Source organism: Botrytis sinoallii (assembly GCF_014898435.1).
Source record: "Botrytis sinoallii strain Bc 23 chromosome Unknown BSIN_001, whole genome shotgun sequence".
NCBI lineage: Eukaryota > Fungi > Ascomycota > Leotiomycetes > Helotiales > Sclerotiniaceae > Botrytis > Botrytis sinoallii.
In genome coordinates, this window is record NW_024066028.1 from 637,651 (window position 1) to 655,795 (window position 18,145).

At 44.3% G+C, this 18,145-nt stretch overlaps 6 protein-coding genes across 6 annotated transcripts; 3 read left to right on the forward strand and 3 right to left on the reverse strand.

Annotated features, from left to right (window-relative positions):
* Positions 1–196: 196 nt before the first annotated feature.
* EAF02_000150 (uncharacterized protein) lies at positions 197–5,105 on the forward strand (the record flags this gene model as incomplete). Its single annotated transcript, XM_038896198.1, has 5 exons — positions 197–391; positions 447–771; positions 821–1,483; positions 1,682–3,680; positions 3,764–5,105. 5 exons carry the CDS (start codon positions 197–199, stop codon positions 5,103–5,105), a joined length of 4,524 nt encoding a protein of 1,507 aa, XP_038763057.1.
* Positions 5,106–6,382: 1,277 nt separating this feature from the next.
* On the forward strand, positions 6,383–8,277 carry EAF02_000151 (uncharacterized protein; the record flags this gene model as incomplete). The annotated part of the gene is made up of 3 exons (XM_038896199.1): positions 6,383–6,581; positions 6,728–7,174; positions 7,229–8,277. The coding sequence occupies 3 exons, from the start codon at positions 6,383–6,385 to the stop codon at positions 8,275–8,277; spliced, it is 1,695 nt and encodes a 564-aa protein (XP_038763058.1).
* A 416-nt stretch (positions 8,278–8,693) lies between these two features.
* EAF02_000152 (uncharacterized protein) lies at positions 8,694–11,175 on the reverse strand. Its single transcript, XM_038896200.1, has 5 exons — positions 11,101–11,175; positions 10,886–10,922; positions 10,101–10,832; positions 9,510–10,039; positions 8,694–9,459 (listed from the first exon to the last, which is right to left on the reverse strand). Exons 1-4 carry the CDS (start codon positions 11,109–11,111, stop codon positions 9,515–9,517), a joined length of 1,305 nt encoding a protein of 434 aa, XP_038763059.1. The 5' UTR covers positions 11,112–11,175; the 3' UTR covers positions 8,694–9,459; positions 9,510–9,514.
* A 429-nt stretch (positions 11,176–11,604) lies between these two features.
* On the reverse strand, positions 11,605–12,852 carry EAF02_000153 (uncharacterized protein; the record flags this gene model as incomplete). The annotated part of the gene is made up of 1 exon (XM_038896201.1): positions 11,605–12,852. The coding sequence occupies one exon, from the start codon at positions 12,850–12,852 to the stop codon at positions 11,605–11,607; it is 1,248 nt and encodes a 415-aa protein (XP_038763060.1).
* A 1,521-nt stretch (positions 12,853–14,373) lies between these two features.
* On the forward strand, positions 14,374–15,807 carry EAF02_000154 (uncharacterized protein; the record flags this gene model as incomplete). Its single annotated transcript, XM_038896202.1, has 1 exon — positions 14,374–15,807. The coding sequence occupies one exon, from the start codon at positions 14,374–14,376 to the stop codon at positions 15,805–15,807; it is 1,434 nt and encodes a 477-aa protein (XP_038763061.1).
* Positions 15,808–16,285: 478 nt separating this feature from the next.
* Positions 16,286–17,137, reverse strand: EAF02_000155 (uncharacterized protein; the record flags this gene model as incomplete). Its single annotated transcript, XM_038896203.1, has 2 exons — positions 16,286–16,402; positions 16,589–17,137. The coding sequence occupies 2 exons, from the start codon at positions 17,135–17,137 to the stop codon at positions 16,286–16,288; spliced, it is 666 nt and encodes a 221-aa protein (XP_038763062.1).
* Positions 17,138–18,145: the final 1,008 nt, after the last annotated feature.

The window sequence follows — 18,145 nt, forward strand, 5'->3', positions numbered from 1 at the left end:
CTTCCTCAGCCTGCGAAATCAGTCTGAAATCAATATTTGAGTATTTCGCAATCAGAAACTTTATCTTCTATTTATTTGCTGACTGCTCTTTTCGACGACATATCCCGTCGTTGTCTGGTTGAAGTCGGCACTTTTATAAGTGACCTTTGCAATTCGGCCTTCTTGATCGGTCCGGGACAGCACAACCACAGCAAATATGTCGACAACAAGGGGATTGGAGGGAGAGCTCAAAGCACAGGGTGCAGTAGAGGCAGCACAAGATCCTAACAGTTCAGTGACAGCAGCAGATGCTGAAGCGAAAATTGTCAATGAGGGTAAAAGGGCAGGCGTGCCAGCTTTCTCCTTTGACCCAGATGCGAGTCCAGAGGAGAAGGCAGCACAGGCTAGGGCTGTAGGTTATAGTCTTTCGGAGTCTTGGTCATCTGCTAATGTCAAACTTCTTGCAGCGTATTCCAGAAGGATTTCACCATGAGCACAAATCGAAAGGTGTCGCAATCGCTACGGATATTGACGATGGTTCACCGGGAGCTTACGACCTACCACCTCCCTCTACTGCCGGAGCTCTTGCAGCTCCAACAAAGGGAAGCAAGCAATCAGAACAGCCTGTAGCAAACGGATATGTCGATGATGATGAGGATGCCCGCTGGATCGAACGAGCTGGCTGGGCACCCAGATTTGGTTCTGGAGATTCTGGCGAATCTATAGAAGGAGAAAGTCTTCTAGACCATCAAACTTGGATAGAGGGCAAGATTGAAGATAAATTTTATGGGGGTAATTTAATGCTGCCTTCTGCTTGCGGATTTTACTAATTTCACGTCAGATTGGTATCAAAATACTGCCGTCATCATATTTGCATGTCTTTCGTCATGGTTTGTGGCTACGCTTGGTGGAGGGCTTAGCTGGGTATTCATTATCATGGCAATTTGTGGTACATATTATAGGACTTCGATACGTCGAGTAAGACGCAACTTTCGTGACGATATTAATCGCGAGCTTGCCAAAAACAAGCTTGAAACAGATACGGAAAGTCTGGAATGGATGAACAGCTTCATGGTCAAGTTTTGGCCAATCTTCCAGCCAGTTTTCGCCGAGACAGTCATTAACTCCGTTGATCAAGTCTTAAGTACAGCAACCCCGGCCTTTTTGGATAGTCTTCGTATGAAAACTTTCACTCTGGGTACAAAGCCACCTCGCCTGGAGCACGTAAAGACGTATCCCAAAGCAGAAGATGATATTGTACTCATGGACTGGAAGTTCAGCTTCACCCCAAACGATCATGCGGACATGACTTCCCGCCAAATCAAGAATAAGGTCAACCCAAAAGTTGTCCTCGAAATCAGAATTGGAAAAGCAATGATCAGTAAAGGTCTAGACGTTATTGTCGAGGATATGGCTTTCTCAGGCCTCATGCGTGTTAAGATCAAGCTTCAGATTCCATTTCCTCATGTGGAAAAGATCGAAATCTCATTCCTTGAGAAGCCTAGTAAGTTTTTTTATCTTTTTGTTCTGTCCTATGAATGCTCGCGTTTCAATACATTATTATCCGCAAGTTGGAACGTCCTCGAGATTTTCATGTTTCGCCTGGACACAAAGCTGTCCCAGTCTTTGGGGGCAGCTTCAGACTTGAACTGTCTATATCTCGCGTACTCTTAGTAGAAAATTTAGGCTGACTTTTCAAAAGCAATCGATTATGTGTGTAAACCTCTTGGAGGTGAAACTCTTGGATTTGACATCAACTTCATTCCTGGACTTGAAAGTTTTATTCTCGAACAGATCCATGCGAATATCGGACCGATCATGTATGCACCTAACGTGTTTCCAATTGAAGTCGCGAAAATGCTGTCTGGGTCAGCTGTTGATCAGGCTATCGGTGTATTGGCCGTCACTCTCCACGGGGCTCAAGGGCTTAAGAATCCCGACAAATTTGCTGGAACCCCCGATCCATATACTGTCCTGTCAATCAACAATGGTCCTGCTCTAGCACAAACCAAGATCATCAAGGAAAACGCTAATCCTAAATGGAATGAGACGAAATATGTTATTCTTACTTCTTTCACCGAGAGTCTCACAATGGCTATTTTCGATTATAACGAATACCGAAAAGACAAAGAACTTGGTACTGCCACTTTCCCATTGGAAAGGGTGCAAGAGGTTACGGAATATGAGAACGAACAGCTTGAGGTTATGGCAAATGGCAAGGCACGTGGCCTACTATCTGCAGATCTACGCTTCTTCCCCGTCCTCGAAGGACGTACTCTCGCAGATGGCACGACTGAACCTCCTCCTGAGTCTAACACCGGTATTGCTCGTTTCTGTGTCGAGCAAGCTAAAGACCTCGATGGTACCAAGAGTCTCATTGGTCAGCTCAGCCCCTACGCTGTACTTTTACTAAACAACAAGGAAATTCATGTCACAAGGAAATTAAAGAGAACGAACAATCCTATTTGGGACAACGGATTTAAGGAAATTCTCATCACTGATAGAAAGAGTGCAACTTTTGGTCTTGTCATTAAGGATGATCGAGAACTCGGCACCGATCCCATCCTTGGTACATATCAGATCAAACTCAATGACATGCTGAACTTGATGGAAAAGGGTCAAGAGTGGTACACGCTCGCTGGAGCCAATTCTGGCAGAGCGAAGTTGACGCTTCAGTGGAAACCAATCGCGTTGCAAGGCGTGGGCGGAGGCACTGGCGGTTATGTTACTCCTATCGGTGTCATGAGATTTCATTTTAAGAATGCGCGAGATCTTCGAAACCTTGAAACTCTGGGTAAATCTGATCCTTATGTCAGGGTCCTCTTGTCTGGCATAGAAAAGGCCCGAACAGTTACATTCCAAAACAACCTTAACCCAGATTTTGACGAAGTTGTATACGTCCCCGTCCACAGTGTCCGGGAGAAGTTAACTTTGGAAGTTATGGATCAAGAGACTATCAACAGTGATCGTACTTTGGGATCGATCGAAATTTTGGCTGCCGACTACATTCAACAACTTGAGAATGGGGAATTCATTGTACATGATGACAAAGTACCACAAGCCGGTGGATTGCGCATGCATGGAAAGGGCTCCCCCAGAGGAACACTCAATTATACTGTAGCATTCTATCCATGTTTGAACGTCGCAGATCCCGAAGATGAGGAAGAAGCTAAAGAAGAGGCCGCCCGCAAAAAGTCTTCAGAGAGAGGTCGCATAACTGGTATGGAAAATGGCGTCAAGGATGTTGTGGAAAATGGGGACGAATCAGAAAAGCCTACACGATCTTCGAGCGAATCCGCGATGGCTGCAAAGCTTGCGGAAGGTGAACAGGAGCAAGAAGAGACCACGAAAGAAAAGCAACTTCCTAAGATTCATCTCACACCCGAGGAATTACTCAAGTATGAATCTGGTCTTATCATTTTTAAGATAATTGACTGCGACTTGACCCGAAGCAATGTTCACGTCGAAGTTGTCGTTGATGATATGGCATTCCCGTCATACTCGTCCTCCACAATCAAATCGAAGAGAATGACTTTGGATGAGATAGGTGATTGTTTTGTTCGTGAACTAGATTTCTCCAAGATCACCATACGTATTCGAGAAAAGCATAGTAAGGGGGATGACAAGAAAGACTCCACTATTGCCCGCCTAAGTGGGGAGACACTAGCTACCCTAAAACAATGCCTCAACAATCCTACCATGTAAGTGCAAAATAACATCGATTTCTGAGGGTTATCTTTCTCTCACGATCCCTACTTTATACAAGTACTAACATATTCCATAGACTCAAGCTTCGAGATGATGACGGACATACTAGTAATATCAAGGTCTCACTTAAGTACATCCCAGTTAAGATGGATCTGGATCCAAGCGAGAGTATCAACAACATGGGAAAACTACGAGTAGATGTTTTGGATGCTACTGATCTTCCATCGGCAGACCGCAACGGGTACTCAGATCCATACTGCAAGTTTGAATTCAATGGCAACTCGGTGTTCAAGACTAAAGTCCAGAAGAAGACTTTACACCCAGCTTGGAATGAGTTCTTCGAGCTCGATGTACCTTCAAGAACAGCAGCGAATTTCATTTGTAACGTCATGGATTGGGACTTCGGTGATAAGGCCGACTTCCTTGGCAAGGCCGAGATCAACCTAAATCTCTTGGAACCATTCAAGCCAAAGGAAATGAGCTTAGCTTTGGAAGGTAAATCGGGGTCTATTCGTCTGCGCTTGCTATTCCGCCCAGACTACGTGACTAGGTCGAGACAAGGAAGTTCGACATTCTCTGGTACATTTGCTACGCCAGGAAAGATTGTCACTGGAGTCGCAGGAGCTCCAATCAAGGGTGTTGGCTTTGCGGCACAAGGTGTTGGCAAAGGAGCTTCCTTTATTCGACACGGCTTCAAAAGTAAGAAGAAGGATGAAGACGACCTTAATGGCAGCATTAGTTCCGAGTTAGATAACGACGCTCCTATTACTAATGGAAGTGGCGGATTAAAGCGTGGAAGTGTCCTCCCCGGCTCAGGAGCACCAATTCCGGAAATCATGCCTCCAAAGACACCGCCATCAGAACCGAATCATGCACGAACCAAGTCTTTCGGAGCATCTTCGGGGCACTCTGGCATGTTCGGTTCTCCTGGTACTTCAGGCGGACCTGTGGGTATTGCAAACTTCACGATTGTGTCTGCATCTGGGTTTCCACCTTCTTCAAGCGTTATGGTCTATGTTAAATCACTGGGTGCCAAGCCTAAAGTCATTCACAAGACTGATCATATCAAATCGCCCAACGGCACCGTACTTTTCAACGAGAAGAAAGAAAGCTTCAAATGCACCACTTCTGCAGACGCAACATTCCAAGTGTCTGTCAAGGCACACAATACCTTTGGCTCAGACGATGATCTTGGCGAGGGAGCTCTCGTCGTAGATGAAACTGGCACAATGCAAGAAAAGCAAATCCGTTGTGGTGCGGGCTACATTACGGTAAAATCTAATTTTATTATGAGCTCTACTGAGAATGGATCGGAGAGTCCGAAGACCCGTTCAGGTTTTGGAAGAAGTTTGCTTAGCAAGAAAGAGACTGGCCGAACTAGCAGAGACATCACACCCGTCGGTACACATGGCTCTTAGTAGGATGCAATACTAGAGTCGGTATTCAGGGGCAAATGAGGGATAGATGATAGATTTTCTGGCATGGGGGTGGCCTATCTCTTCCGCGTGTTTTAGGGGGAGGGATGGGTGGTCGAAAGCTTACGATGGATTTTGCTTTCCTGTTCTTGTTTCTATGGGAAGGAGATACCATGGCGAGTTTGGTTGTTCATTTATTGCGCGTTGTTCCTTGCCTTATTTGACGAATTTCCTTGATTGAAGCTGGCGCAGTTAATATTGGTACAATAATCATCTGGAGAGAGCATGAGAGTTTTGAAAGCACTGGGGGTAAAGGGGTCGATGGGCGATGTAGGCCTGGATGATGTGGAATGGATATTTGGATTGTAAAAGGGGCGGGAACGAGGAAGCAATCCCTTGAGAGGCAGACAAATTCATATTTTCAATGTTGTACTGTGTTATGTCGTAAGAAGCTATGCTGAGTACATTGTGTCAAATGAAAATAAAAAGATCCTAATACAACACTTTATCCATTTACTTTGCAAATTGATTTGCAAATTGATTGCCTTCTTCTTCCACTACTCCTGTTGTCTTTCCCACTTTTGATATTTGATACAATCGATATATTATCTCTGTAACCCTCGGAGGGATCCGATGGAGTTTCCTCTGTGATTTTCTCAATAACTTCGAATTCTCGCCGAGAATATTTAAATATCACGAGCTAATCTGCTAATGCAGTAGAACGACCCTCAGCGCATGCAAGTACAGGGTTAAAAAGGCCTAGTCGACAAAATATTGGACCCAAGCTGATAGAAAAGTGCCAGGTTATTTGCAAGTTGCAAGCAAAGATTTTGTTGGACCTTGTTCTTGGATGGAAAAAAAAATCATGTCTTTACTATAAATGTACGTGTAACTCATTGTATGCTTTTTGTTCGTGACAATAAGAAAAAGTGTTGGAAAGATTGAATTGAATCATCATTCTGATTTTCCAGAGTTGCATAAACTAACTTTTCTGACGCAATTGGTTTTAATAAGAGCAACTTGTGAATCACACGCCCTTTCTACCCGCTAACTCGAAGGTCTGCAGAGCTGCGTTTCCCCCGCCACAATTTTGAGTTTCCATTATATAAAACATTCCTACCCCGCAAAACAGCTCGAGTTACGATTCAGACCCATTGGACCACGAGGTATTCATAGCGTCACCGCTGCCTGTTTCTCTTTCCTTAGGGTGCGATTTTCGCGGAACATAAAAGTCGGCGTGTTGTCGCAGAGACGGGGAACGAGGTAGACATTCCACCATCATGTCGCTGTCGCAGAGAGTAACGTCGTTTGAATCGCTGTCGCCGGAACGAGGCAGGTCCCCGGCGGGTTCGCAGAGGAGGAAACTGAGCTTTAGTCCGTTGCCGGGGAATTGGGGGGATGATTTGGAACCGCAGGAGCAGGTGGTCGAGGAGATTGAAACGGTGGCTGCGTTTGAGGTTTCGAAGGGGAAGCGAATTTGTAAGTGTTTTTCTTGGTGATGTTGGTTTGTCGTGATGCGCATGCGACATTGGAATGTTGGGCTGCGAATCTTCATCTCTACATCGTCTCGTCTGATGGTCTAAAATCGTGATGCGGAAATGTACTAATTGAACGCTCAATTGTAGTACAAGTCGCAATTGCAGTGGTGTACTGTCTCCTCGCTGCCGGTATCGTCTTTGGATATGCAGCGCTCAAGCCAGTTCTTATCCGCGAAGGTGTTTATCGAGAATATTGTACAGAAGATGAATTGAAAGAGGGAGTACGAACTTGCTTTGAGCAGGAGATACATTTGAACTTGATGTTCACCATTGCTGCGGTCGGTACGAATGTTGCAGCTTTACCAATTGGCTCTATCTTGGATAACTTTGGTCCAAGGGTAGCTGGTATCATAGGAAGCATTTTCTTGGCGGTTGGAGCTACTCTATTTGCTTTTGCTGATGAGTTACCCTTTGATGGATTTATTCCAGGATATTTGTTGTTGGCACTCGGAGGAGCTTTCTTCTTGATCACCTCTTATCAGCTTTCGAATACCTTTCCCAAACATTCTGGTTTGATCTTGGCTCTTTTGACTGGTAAGTAATTGTTATTTTGCCTCTTCTTTCGCACTTGACCTAATGATTTTCAAGGTGCCTTTGACACCTCCAGTGCGCTCTTCCTCGTATATCGAATCATATATCAATGGAGTGATGGAACTTTCCACATCAAACAGTTCTTCCTCATCTATCTGATCGTTCCGGCTTTTATCCTCATCGCACAAATTTTCGTCATGCCTTCCCAATCGTACAAGACAGTGGGAGAAATGGTTAAACAGGTCGAAGATGACGATTTGTTCGACGATCAAATGGACGAAACTACAGCTCTCCTTCGCGAAGAGCGTCGTCAACGTCGTGATTCCATTGTCTCGGAAATAACCGAACTTTTGGGCACCAAGCCGGGCAGTAAACAAGTCAAACAAGAAGAGCGCAAGAATAAAATCTCCGGCGTATGGGGAGTGTTACACGGAAAAACCGTAGTACAACAAATCCTGTCTCCGTGGTTCGTTCTTATTACCCTATTTACCGTTATCCAAATGACACGGATCAATTTCTTCGTCGCCACCATTCGTCCACAGTACGAGTACCTCCTTGGTTCTTACAACAAAGCCGTCGATGTTAACACTTTCTTCGATCTGGCTCTTCCACTAGGAGGCGTCCTCTCAATCCCTTTCATTGGCATCATTCTCGACAATACCAGTACCACATTTGTGCTCTCCCTCCTCGTGACCATCGCGACCACTATTGGCGTTCTCGGCATGCTCCCCTTTTCCTGGGCCGCCTATGCAAACATCTCTCTCTTCGTCCTCTACCGTCCCTTCTACTACACCGCCGTATCCGATTACTCAGCCAAGGTCTTTGGATTCCGTACGTTTGGAACGGTATACGGATTGATTATCTGTTTGGCAGGTCTTCTCAATTTCAGTCAAAGTGGATTAGATGCCCTCCTCCACAAAGTCTTCAACGGAAACCCAGTACCGATTAACGGTATATTGATGGGCTCAGCATTGGTGGTAGGAATCATCCTCTGTGCATTTGTGGGTTGGAAAGCATACACCTTGAAGCGAGATGGCTTAGAAATGGAGGCAGAAGCTGCGAGAGAAACAGTAATGCCTGGTGCGGAGAGTCCGGAACGATTATAAGTTCTGGATTATTTTATCAAAGTAATATTATTTGGAAAATTGGTTCTGGCGGTTGGAAATATATATTGATGGATGGATGGATGGATGCTTTGAAGCATGGACCGGCGTTGTTTGGAATATCCTCTCTGTCTAGGCAATGTATAGCGAGCGAGCGTGCGTGCTTGGTCTGCATCTGTATTTGAGTTCGGATTTAGGGAGTCGTCTCATACATGCATGTCTTATCATATCTTACCATACCATACGTATACGCACGCATATATTATTTTCTGGGAGATTCGTCGATGAGATGGATATCCTGTATTGTTTGCTATCATTTGGGTATATTTTAGTAGAAGTAATTATCCATATACACACAGGAGAATGTATAATTTGTATTCAATCACTTTGGAGTTTTTGTTTCCTTTGACTATTATTCTTGAGTTATCAATATAAACGCAAGATTGAGTCATGAATATATGTCCAAAGCTAGATATCAACCCAGATCAACCAATGGCCGCCAGAAAACTATTTGAAGCAATCCGTTTCAAAGCCAGATGGTTAGTTTATGAACTCATAGTCGCAATCACAATGGCAATTGAGGGGTACAAGAAATTATAGAGGAAATGCAAGTCAAATTTGAATATCCCATTACAAGATGTTAACACATACAATAATGTATACAATGCTAGTCCTCAGCATGATGCAAAGGAACCTATGCAACCCAAAATACCTCGTGAATGCTGATTGTCTAAGAAAAGAAAGTACCGCCCTTAAATCCATACATTTTCCATCTAACCCGTTTTCATCATCCTCTGGTCTAAAATATGAAGGTTGACTCCTTGAAACAGCATGTTGATAAAACATCATTAACCTGCACCGTTTTCTTACCCTCTCTCTACAACTTTTTAGACGCAAAAGATAATTAGCGAACAACGAACTACTGCATTACTTTTTGGGCGTCGACGACCCCCTGTTTGAAGGCGTCCAGCTTTTGGCCAATTTCTGCCAACATTTAAGATTCTTTATCGTCCACTGTTTTGGGGGTAGCTATGACATCTTGCGCAGTGTTTCGAAGTTGAGCAATGTTCCTCTGCAAAGTCTGGAGCTTTCGATCAAGGTCTCTCAAAATTGACGATTCTCCATCCTTTGGAGTTTCCGGGTCTTCCTTAGGAAGAGCAACGGTCTCTTCCGCAGTGTCATTGTATATGGAGGTGTCAGTTTGTGAGCCATCCAGCTTTTGGTTCAGATCTAACCTTGATTATTCTCCACCCTTTGGATTTGCTGGGCGCTCTCCTGGCTGAGCAGTGATTTCCTCCGCATCTTGGGGCGTCCTGGCGAGATCGGGTTGGAGACCATCCAAATTTCGATTAATGCCTACTACGTTTGACCATGTTCCGTTCTTTGATCCTTCGTGCTCCTGCGCAATCCAGTCCTTGAGCGTACCTATGAGTGGACGTGGACATAAGCGCAACCTCTTGTACCCTTCCCACAAATAAAAGTATGGCGAGTCACATGAAGGTCGAATGTCCATGCTCATTTCAACACCTGGTGTGGTGTCAATGTATATACTTGGTTTTTCCAGCTTGATCTTAACAATTGGACATAATTTGGGTACAAGCGTTTCCTCCCATGGGACGACTTCATAATCATCAGCAAGCTCATCCCAATTATCTCTTGTGGAGGCCTGCTTTATGATGGTAGGAATCAAAGAGTGTCGAATGATGTTTTTGCTTATGCGCTCTGCCAGTGCCTCCAAAGTTTGGAATGATGATTCTTCTATCGTCTAGATATTGTCAAGTGAAATTAGTAAATGGGTTGCGCAAGATGGGGAATATGCTGGCTACCTTCACAACGATCTGTTGTATATCCCAATGAAGATCTCCCTGGCCAACCCATCTATCTATCTCAACATTCGCAACCACATTCTGTTTCATGGTGCGCTCTTTTGGCAACAAGCCTATTATGGTGGGAACTGTAAGGTCATGCAGTCGAAGGGTACTACTTTCTCCGATATGACCAATGCTGCGCAAGACGCCTGCTTCCTGTTCCTCTAACGAAGGTTCTTTGAAAATCGTTTGTGTAGTAAGACTGGCACCAGCTCCTCGTAAAGATGATTTTGGAAGCATGATTCTGATTGAGGACCAATTGACGTTTCTACCTACTGCAATTCTACGCCTAACGAGAACAGAAACGATGAATGAATAGATTGAATTCATGGAAAGTTCGCTTGCAGAGTCAGGTGTTATACCTCTTGCATGATAAGCCCTGAGACCGTCGATAATTGCTGATTTGATGAGGCCATAATGAATAGTGTCCCCTGCGATGTCATCATCTTCAGATGCCTTCTTAAAAGGTCGTCGTAAAGCGAGGGACACCGAGATGAGAGCTGGTTGGTGTGGACAAGTAGTCTCAACCCAATCTCCAGTCCACCCATCGGCTCCGGCCATGACCTGCAATTGCAAGTCTTTGACGCCAATGACAGCAACTGGCTCTTCACGAGCTTTTGAAAGCTCCCAGCTTGACATCCATGCAGAGGGCTTGAGACTGGTTGCCATATTCAAGATAGATGAATGATCCTACTTCTATTAGTCTTTGTCCTTGGCCCGATAGACGAATCCCCAATGCTTACTTCACTAAGAATGGTGGAAGTATTGATAAGATCGGCGCTTGAGATTATGTGTTAGTGAATGTAGCAGCGCAGAGATTCGTTGCCAATTGAAGTGAGAGTGAGAGCAATCATAAGTCCCCGTGAACTAATATGCAAATTGAAAAAAAGCGAGGGGAATGTTGATGTGATGAGGGTTTGTTTGATGTTTGCAATAATGATTGTAGAGATGAACTTACTGAGACTCCATTGTGATTGCCAATCAAGAAATAGAGAGGTTAATGAGGAAAGAGCGGATATGAGGTTGTGACATGGAAGTGATTTTGTAGGATTGGGGAAACAACGGCCATGTTTTGGCGGGGTAAATTGTAGATGGGCAGAATAAGGCGGCGAAAGAAAATTGTATAATGTGAATTTGATGGCGGGGTACATTGTTTCATTGTTACAAAATTTCACTCGAGCAAGCATTGATTCTATGTAAAAATGGAATTTTAGTATTTCATAAAAGTGCCCTACGCAATGCAAGCCAATATATTCAATCCTCTGAAGTGATATATTTTCATCAGTTTACTAGCTGGTTGAAAAGTATCATTAACAAGGTATAAGTCCCAGAGCTAGCCTGCTGCCTCTAGCTATTAACGCCATTTACCCATGGCTTCATCCGTAGATGATTGTATTTGCCAGTGCCCCCTAGATTCCACTTTGATGACCCAAAAACGCCTCCCCCTATCAAACAAATGCTTTCAGGCCTTCTTAGGCATTTTAGGAGTACATACTGGACATATCCAGGTGCCCAAGGGATCACTCTTGACGCCAACACAAGACCAATGAAACCATTCATAAGGACAGTCTTCGTTATCGCATGCCACCATGTCTCCATAACTGATATTGTGACAAATGCAGTATTTCTTATCATCCCCACCCTCTTCGTCATCGACATCAACCATATCGTCGTCTCCATCAGCGTCCTTGCTTTGACGTCCGGTGTTCTCTTCTTCTTCGATGGAGCCGGATTCCGCATCGCTCAGCTCACTGTCGTTTGCAGAGGACGGCGAGTTTTTATGTCCTCGCTTTAATCTACTAAGACCAGATTTTCCAGGTTTACCTTTGCGTGGAGCGCCACTTTGCCTGCTGCCCTGAGGTGCCACTTTCTTTTTCTGCGAATTTCTTGGTCCAGCACTACCGCCGCGTACGGCAGATGGTGTACCTCCACGAGGAGTACCCGGAGTCATTGATGAATGGCGAGCAAGTCCACTAGAGGCGGTTGGTAGGGTACCCAGTCCTCCAGTAAGTCGTGGTCGCTTGTTCATTGCGCCAAGTGATGATTCCCGAGTTTGCCTTTGTAAAAGTAAAGTGGCAGCGGGTGTTGCTGGAGCAGAAGACGCCATCGCGCCATTAAGTTGGTTACTGTTCGCAGATATTCTGGAATTACTTGGATGTCGTGCATGAGGGGAGGAGACTGAGTTTATGATTTCACCAAGTGGTCTCGTGCCGCCGTGGGTATCTAATCGGGAGCGGTCGATTGGTTTTGGGTCTAGTAGCGAAGGCAGATCTGGATCTTTTGGGAATTCTCCTTTATTTTGTAGCGTTTTGATTTGCTGGTCCAGTCGTCGAACGTGTCCCTCAACAAGGCTTTCTAGATCCTGACATAACTTGATTTTCTCATCTTGAAGGCGCTCTGCTTTTTCATAATTCTCGAGTATTATCTTGTTCAAGGTTGGTTCTTTTGGGTTCGGCTGGTTTGCCCCGTTCGCCTTGGTCCATTTTTGAAGAGCAGCATCGTGCTTTGCGATGACAGAGAGGCACTCTTGCATAGCTTTGTCCTTTTCTCCTATCTCATCTTGCTTGAAAGCAATTTCGTGGGGTAAATTTGCGACACGGTTGATCCAGTCATCGAGAACTCCCGCTGTATCTAATTGCTCCATCTGCGGCATATTGATATTATTTTTGTACTTGGGGACAAAATCGATGGAAAGATCGTCTCTGGGCATTGTTATTAACGTTGACGGGAATCCCGCAGCAAACGTATGTTATGAAGGTAAGATGTGATGCCCGAAAAAAGAAAACAAAAACAAAAGACAGATAGGAAGATGTAGGTGTCATGAGAATATGATGCCTTTGACAGGAATGATTGCGCATGCAAAATTGAAGTTGCGACAGCTTACCTTGAATGTTAAAAATATTGATGATAAAAGTTACCAATCATCTGCACAGGCACAGGATAGATTAGTGAAGGGGGTGGCTCCAGCACTCTTATCCTATTTGATTAAGAAAAAATGGGAATTTTCCTTTTACAAGTAATTAATTCGAGGGGCAGGGAGCGAGTGAATGCGTGGAGGGGGATTTAGTTGAACCACCACACGAATGCAAAATGCACACAGGTGGGATGTTTGTTTGTTGTCCGTCTGGTTGTGGGTTGTGACTGACTTGTGACGATTAAAGAGAAACAGAGCACCGAGCCGAGGAAAAGATGATAAGATAAAGGCCAAGGACAGGGACAAGGACAAGGACAAGTACAAGCAGGTACAAGCACTCGAGTTATCATAAATAGGTAGAGAGGTAGGTGAGTAGGTACTTTAGATAGATAGACATGTAAGTAGGTAAGGTCAGCATACAGCCACTGGGCAAGCCCAGAGGATATCCGAATATCAATGCGATGTAGAGGAAGAAGGGTGAATGAGAGATTAGAAGGGAAAAGATCAATTATAGACCGTTCGTATCGCCTTCAATATCCACATAAAGTTGTCATGATAAAAGGAATTGCTTGCCTTGCTTTTGGAGATTGAAGCTAAGGTTAATTAGTAAGCATGAGATCAATAACATTCAATTCATCATCCTTCCGCAGAGCCTCAATAATAATTTATTGATATTCAATGATTGGGTGATCCAGACCTTGAACTCAATCAATTCCATTGTATTCTACTTGTTTATACCTATCTCCTTCAATCAGAAGACTGATTCATTTCTTATATTTAATTCACTACCTCCCTACTCCAACCATAAAGGGAATCTTCCCAGTATCAATACCTACGAGAGGAAATTGTCGAGATTGAATCATCCCATTCGAAATATTTCATTCGCCTACCTACCTGTACCATTCGCAAAGTGACGAATAACGTTACAATTCTTACCAGAGGGAGGGGAGAGGAAGGAGCGTACTTGGCTATGATATATAGCTAGAGTTGTACTATCTCTAGAGCTACACAAGAACTATTGAAACTCGATTTACTCCCAAAGAACATGATTAGCTGAAGAGCAGATTTGAAATTGATCTGTTTGCTTACCAAAGTTCTAGACAAAACTTACAGACGGTACACACCTTCATCGAGAGCTACCAGCGAATTGCATGTTGCGCATCTTCCTATCGTCTACCCACTCGCATATCTACGCCGAGCGCATTCTCTGGATCATCCACGATACTTGAATTCATAATCACCCAATCGAGGATTCTTGCAGCTTTGATTCACACAACAATTGCGCTCAATATCTAAGGCCTTTCCACAACAATCAAAATGAGTTCTATTGTTCGGGAATGGGGAGTTCCACTACAAGAACCAAATGATTCTGATAATCTAAGATACCTCGAGGAGGTCAAAAAGGAAGTTATCAAGAATGGAATCGTTCGGCCGACGGGATACAATGTTTCTTTTCATATGAACCCCATGATCGAAAAACATCATTTCGGACCAAAACACCCTATGAAACCGTGGCGTTTGACTCTATCAAAAGGATTGATTATGGCATACGGTATGCACGTCGCTATGGATACTTATGTTTCACGTGCGGCAACCCAAGAGGAGTTGGAAGATTTCCATACTCACGATTATCTCGAATATCTCAAAAGTGCCAAGGTCGGCCCGCCAGACGAACGTGTAGAGACACCATACAACCTTGGTAGTTTTGATTGTCCAGTTTTTGATGGACTCTTTAATTATTGTTCGATGTACTCGGGTGCATCGATTGATGCTGCTCGGAACCTTTGTAATGGGACATCAGACATTGCCATAAATTGGTCCGGAGGTTTACATCATGCCAAAAAGACTGAAGCTTCTGGGTTTTGTTATGTGAACGATATTGTACTTGCAATACTCCAACTTTTAAGAAAGGTTCCAAGAGTTTTATATATCGATATAGATGTCCATCACGGTGATGGAGTAGAAGAAGCTTTTTGGTCAACAGGCAGAGTCATGACTGTTTCCTTCCACAAATGGGATCCTGTAAACTTTTTTCCTGGAACCGGCGCCTTAGACGATACCGGCCCGAAAAATGAAAACAATCAAGGTGCTCATCACGCTGTCAACGTCCCATTGAACGACGGAATCGATGACGAGCAATATATTAGGGTGTTCAAGCAAGTCATTGATAAATGTGTCGAAAAGTTCCGTCCCAGTGCCATAGTCCTTCAATGTGGAGCCGATTCATTGGCAGGTGATCGCATTGGAACATTCAATGTTCTTGTTCAGGGCCATGGCGCTTGTGTTGAGCATGTCAAAAGGTATGGCATACCTCTTATGCTTGTAGGAGGAGGAGGTTACACGCCTCGAAATGTTGCACGTGCTTGGACAAATGAAACTAGTATTGCAATTGGCGCAAAGCTAAACGAGGAACTTCCAATGCATACACCCTACCGCGATCATTTCCGAAATCAATCCTTATACCCAGACCTAACTGAGTTGCTAAGTGCTAAGGGGTCAGTTCCCAAAGGTCAAACAGGAGCCAGAAAGAATCACAATTCCGAGAAAAAGATCAATGACATTGTATCCAGCATTCATGAACAGCTTCGCTTTGTAGAACACGCGCCAAGTGTACAAAGTCAAGACCTTCCACCTGATTTAGGAGCTTGGAAACAAGATGTTGAGGATGAGATCAAAGAGGCAAAGGAGCAAGAAGAGTCATATAGGTTGCAGAGGGAAGAGGGTCTGGGCATTCTTCGAGAGTATGCTTAGACAAGTGAGATTAGTACTTGGAAAGCTGTGCTGGATAGCTCACGCGCAAGGGGCATATTGCAAAATAATAGGGGCGTTTGGATGGTGCAGGAGTTACAAAGAATATACCTGAATTTTGGAAGCGGAATCTTTGATAGTATTGAAAACCATGAAATTATACCCAGTCATGATCATGACAAAAGGGAGGAGGGCATACACCTGGTCGCTGCCAGGCTGTGAATAGGTCACAAATTAGACAATACAAGTTTAGCTATTTGTGTATCCATAACTATAAGTCAACCAATTTTCTTGTAGTTGTTTATGATTAATCTATTTACCATTATGTTTATTGTCTAGTAATTATTCTATAACCCACCCGAGCCACTCTATTGGATACCATTCTGTGTAGAAACGCCGTAACCATTATTCTCAACTCCGCCCATGATTAATCTATTCGTTTAGTGTTTAACTGTACTGCAACTTCACTGCTTCTCAATGTTCACATACTTCCCGTCACTTTCCTCACAAATTCAGGAGCCGGATCATACAGCATGACGTGGAAATGTTCTACCGAATGTATCGATTTCAAGCTTCTCCAATTTCTAAACCAGATGACCTGTAAATGAAATTCTTCATTAGCTTTCTTCACATGGCAATACGATACCCAGGCGAGTTAATCATTGCAAGCCATAACAAGCCAAAGCAAGCAACACCAAAAATCTTACTTGCATACAGATATAGAGTATACATAGAAAATAAAAATGAAAATGAAAATAAGAATAAAATAAAAAGAGCAACTCACATTCTCACCCCCACACTTTTCCCCAAACACGCGATCCACCCACGTCTGAATATCCCTCTTCGCATCCTCCCTCGTATCCCCCGTCTCGAGATCATCTTCCAGCGCGAATTTCGTCCACACGACCAAATGTACAATTTTCTCATCAATGCCATAGGGCCAATCATTCAATAAAATTTTATATTCCCCCGCATCACTAAAGGGCGGATGGCGTGCACACAAATCGGACTCTCGCCAGTGCAATTTCTCATCGAGGATAAAGCGCATCATGGAGCCGTGGGACTGTTTGATGGCGTAGCAGTATTCGAGATATTTGCGGAGCTGGGAGGGGCGGCGCTGGAAGAGATCGAGGCGGTTGGTGCGGATGATGTTGCGCACGGCGGGCCAGCTGAGGGTGGGTGAGGCGGAGTCGGGGGTGAGCAGGATGTGGATGTCTTTTTGCGAGAGGGATTGCAGGGAGGGCGGACAGTGCGCGGTGTGTGCGGTGGAGGGGATGTTGGTTTGCCAGTAGGGGAGGGAGGAGGGACAGGGGGCGGGGGTGATGCTACCCATGTTTTTCTGTTCTTTTTTGGGGAGGGGCTGCTTTTATTTACTTTTCGGGATAGATGGTGGGAGGCTGGATGCTGGGGAGTTGGGAATGCGGGCTGCTGATAGGTGGTGATGATTGCAGGTGGTGATTGTAGTGACAAGGTGAGTGGTAAGCGACGGGATGGATGGTGGATGGTGGATGGGGATAGGATGGATGATATGGATAAATTGGAAATAGATTGAAGGTGTAGGGGTGGTGAAAGGATGGGTGGGGGAAGGAAGGATTTTTATTTATTTATTTATTTACTTACTTTGTTTGTTTTTATGGCGTGGTGTGAAGGTAAGTGAAGGTAAGTGAGTGGTTGTGCTCACTCAACTGGTGTGTGGTGACCACGGGTGTACAGACGACACAGAGGATTAGCATTGCATTGCCGGGTTGCTAGGAGACATTTTTACTAAATGTGTGTCGGGTGCGGGAAATGAAGTTTAGCACCACCTCCCTACGCGTGTGCTGTGCTTTTGAATATCGGTATGAGGAGGACTCATAGGGATTTGATTCTGATGATCTTCTACGGAGTGAGTACGTAGACAGACGCTTAGATGCAATGGGAAGCTTGTACTCTCTTCTCCCTACCTTTGAACTTTACCCCTTTCTTGGCCATCTTAGCTGCGTTACCTAGCTACCTACCTTAGCTATAGCTTGCTTTCCCCTCAAGATCTCTGAAGCTATTCTCCTGATTCTTCAGATGGCATTGGTACTTCTTTGTACATAGTAGCTCATTACAAAGTATATCCATCCATGGATCATTCCACATGCCATATATGATATACAACATGCAATGAATGAATGCATCCCTACCTGGACGACTCGAGTTTGAAATTTATTGGATTTTGATGTCACACATTCATCATCAATATAGATGTGACGGACGTGATTGGATGGTGAAATGGTGAGAAATGAGATTTATCTGGAGTTCATCGGATGGGAATCGATTTCATTGAATCGTTGCATCGGCATGACTCCACTCTCAT

Coding starts and splice junctions, on each gene's coding strand:
- EAF02_000152 (XM_038896200.1), bottom strand. Junction 10,833..10,885: donor CTTCCACCATTCTTAGTGAA/GTAAGCATTGGG, acceptor TAATAGAAGTAG/GATCATTCATCTATCTTGAA. Junction 10,040..10,100: donor TACAACAGATCGTTGTGAAG/GTAGCCAGCATA, acceptor GACAATATCTAG/ACGATAGAAGAATCATCATT.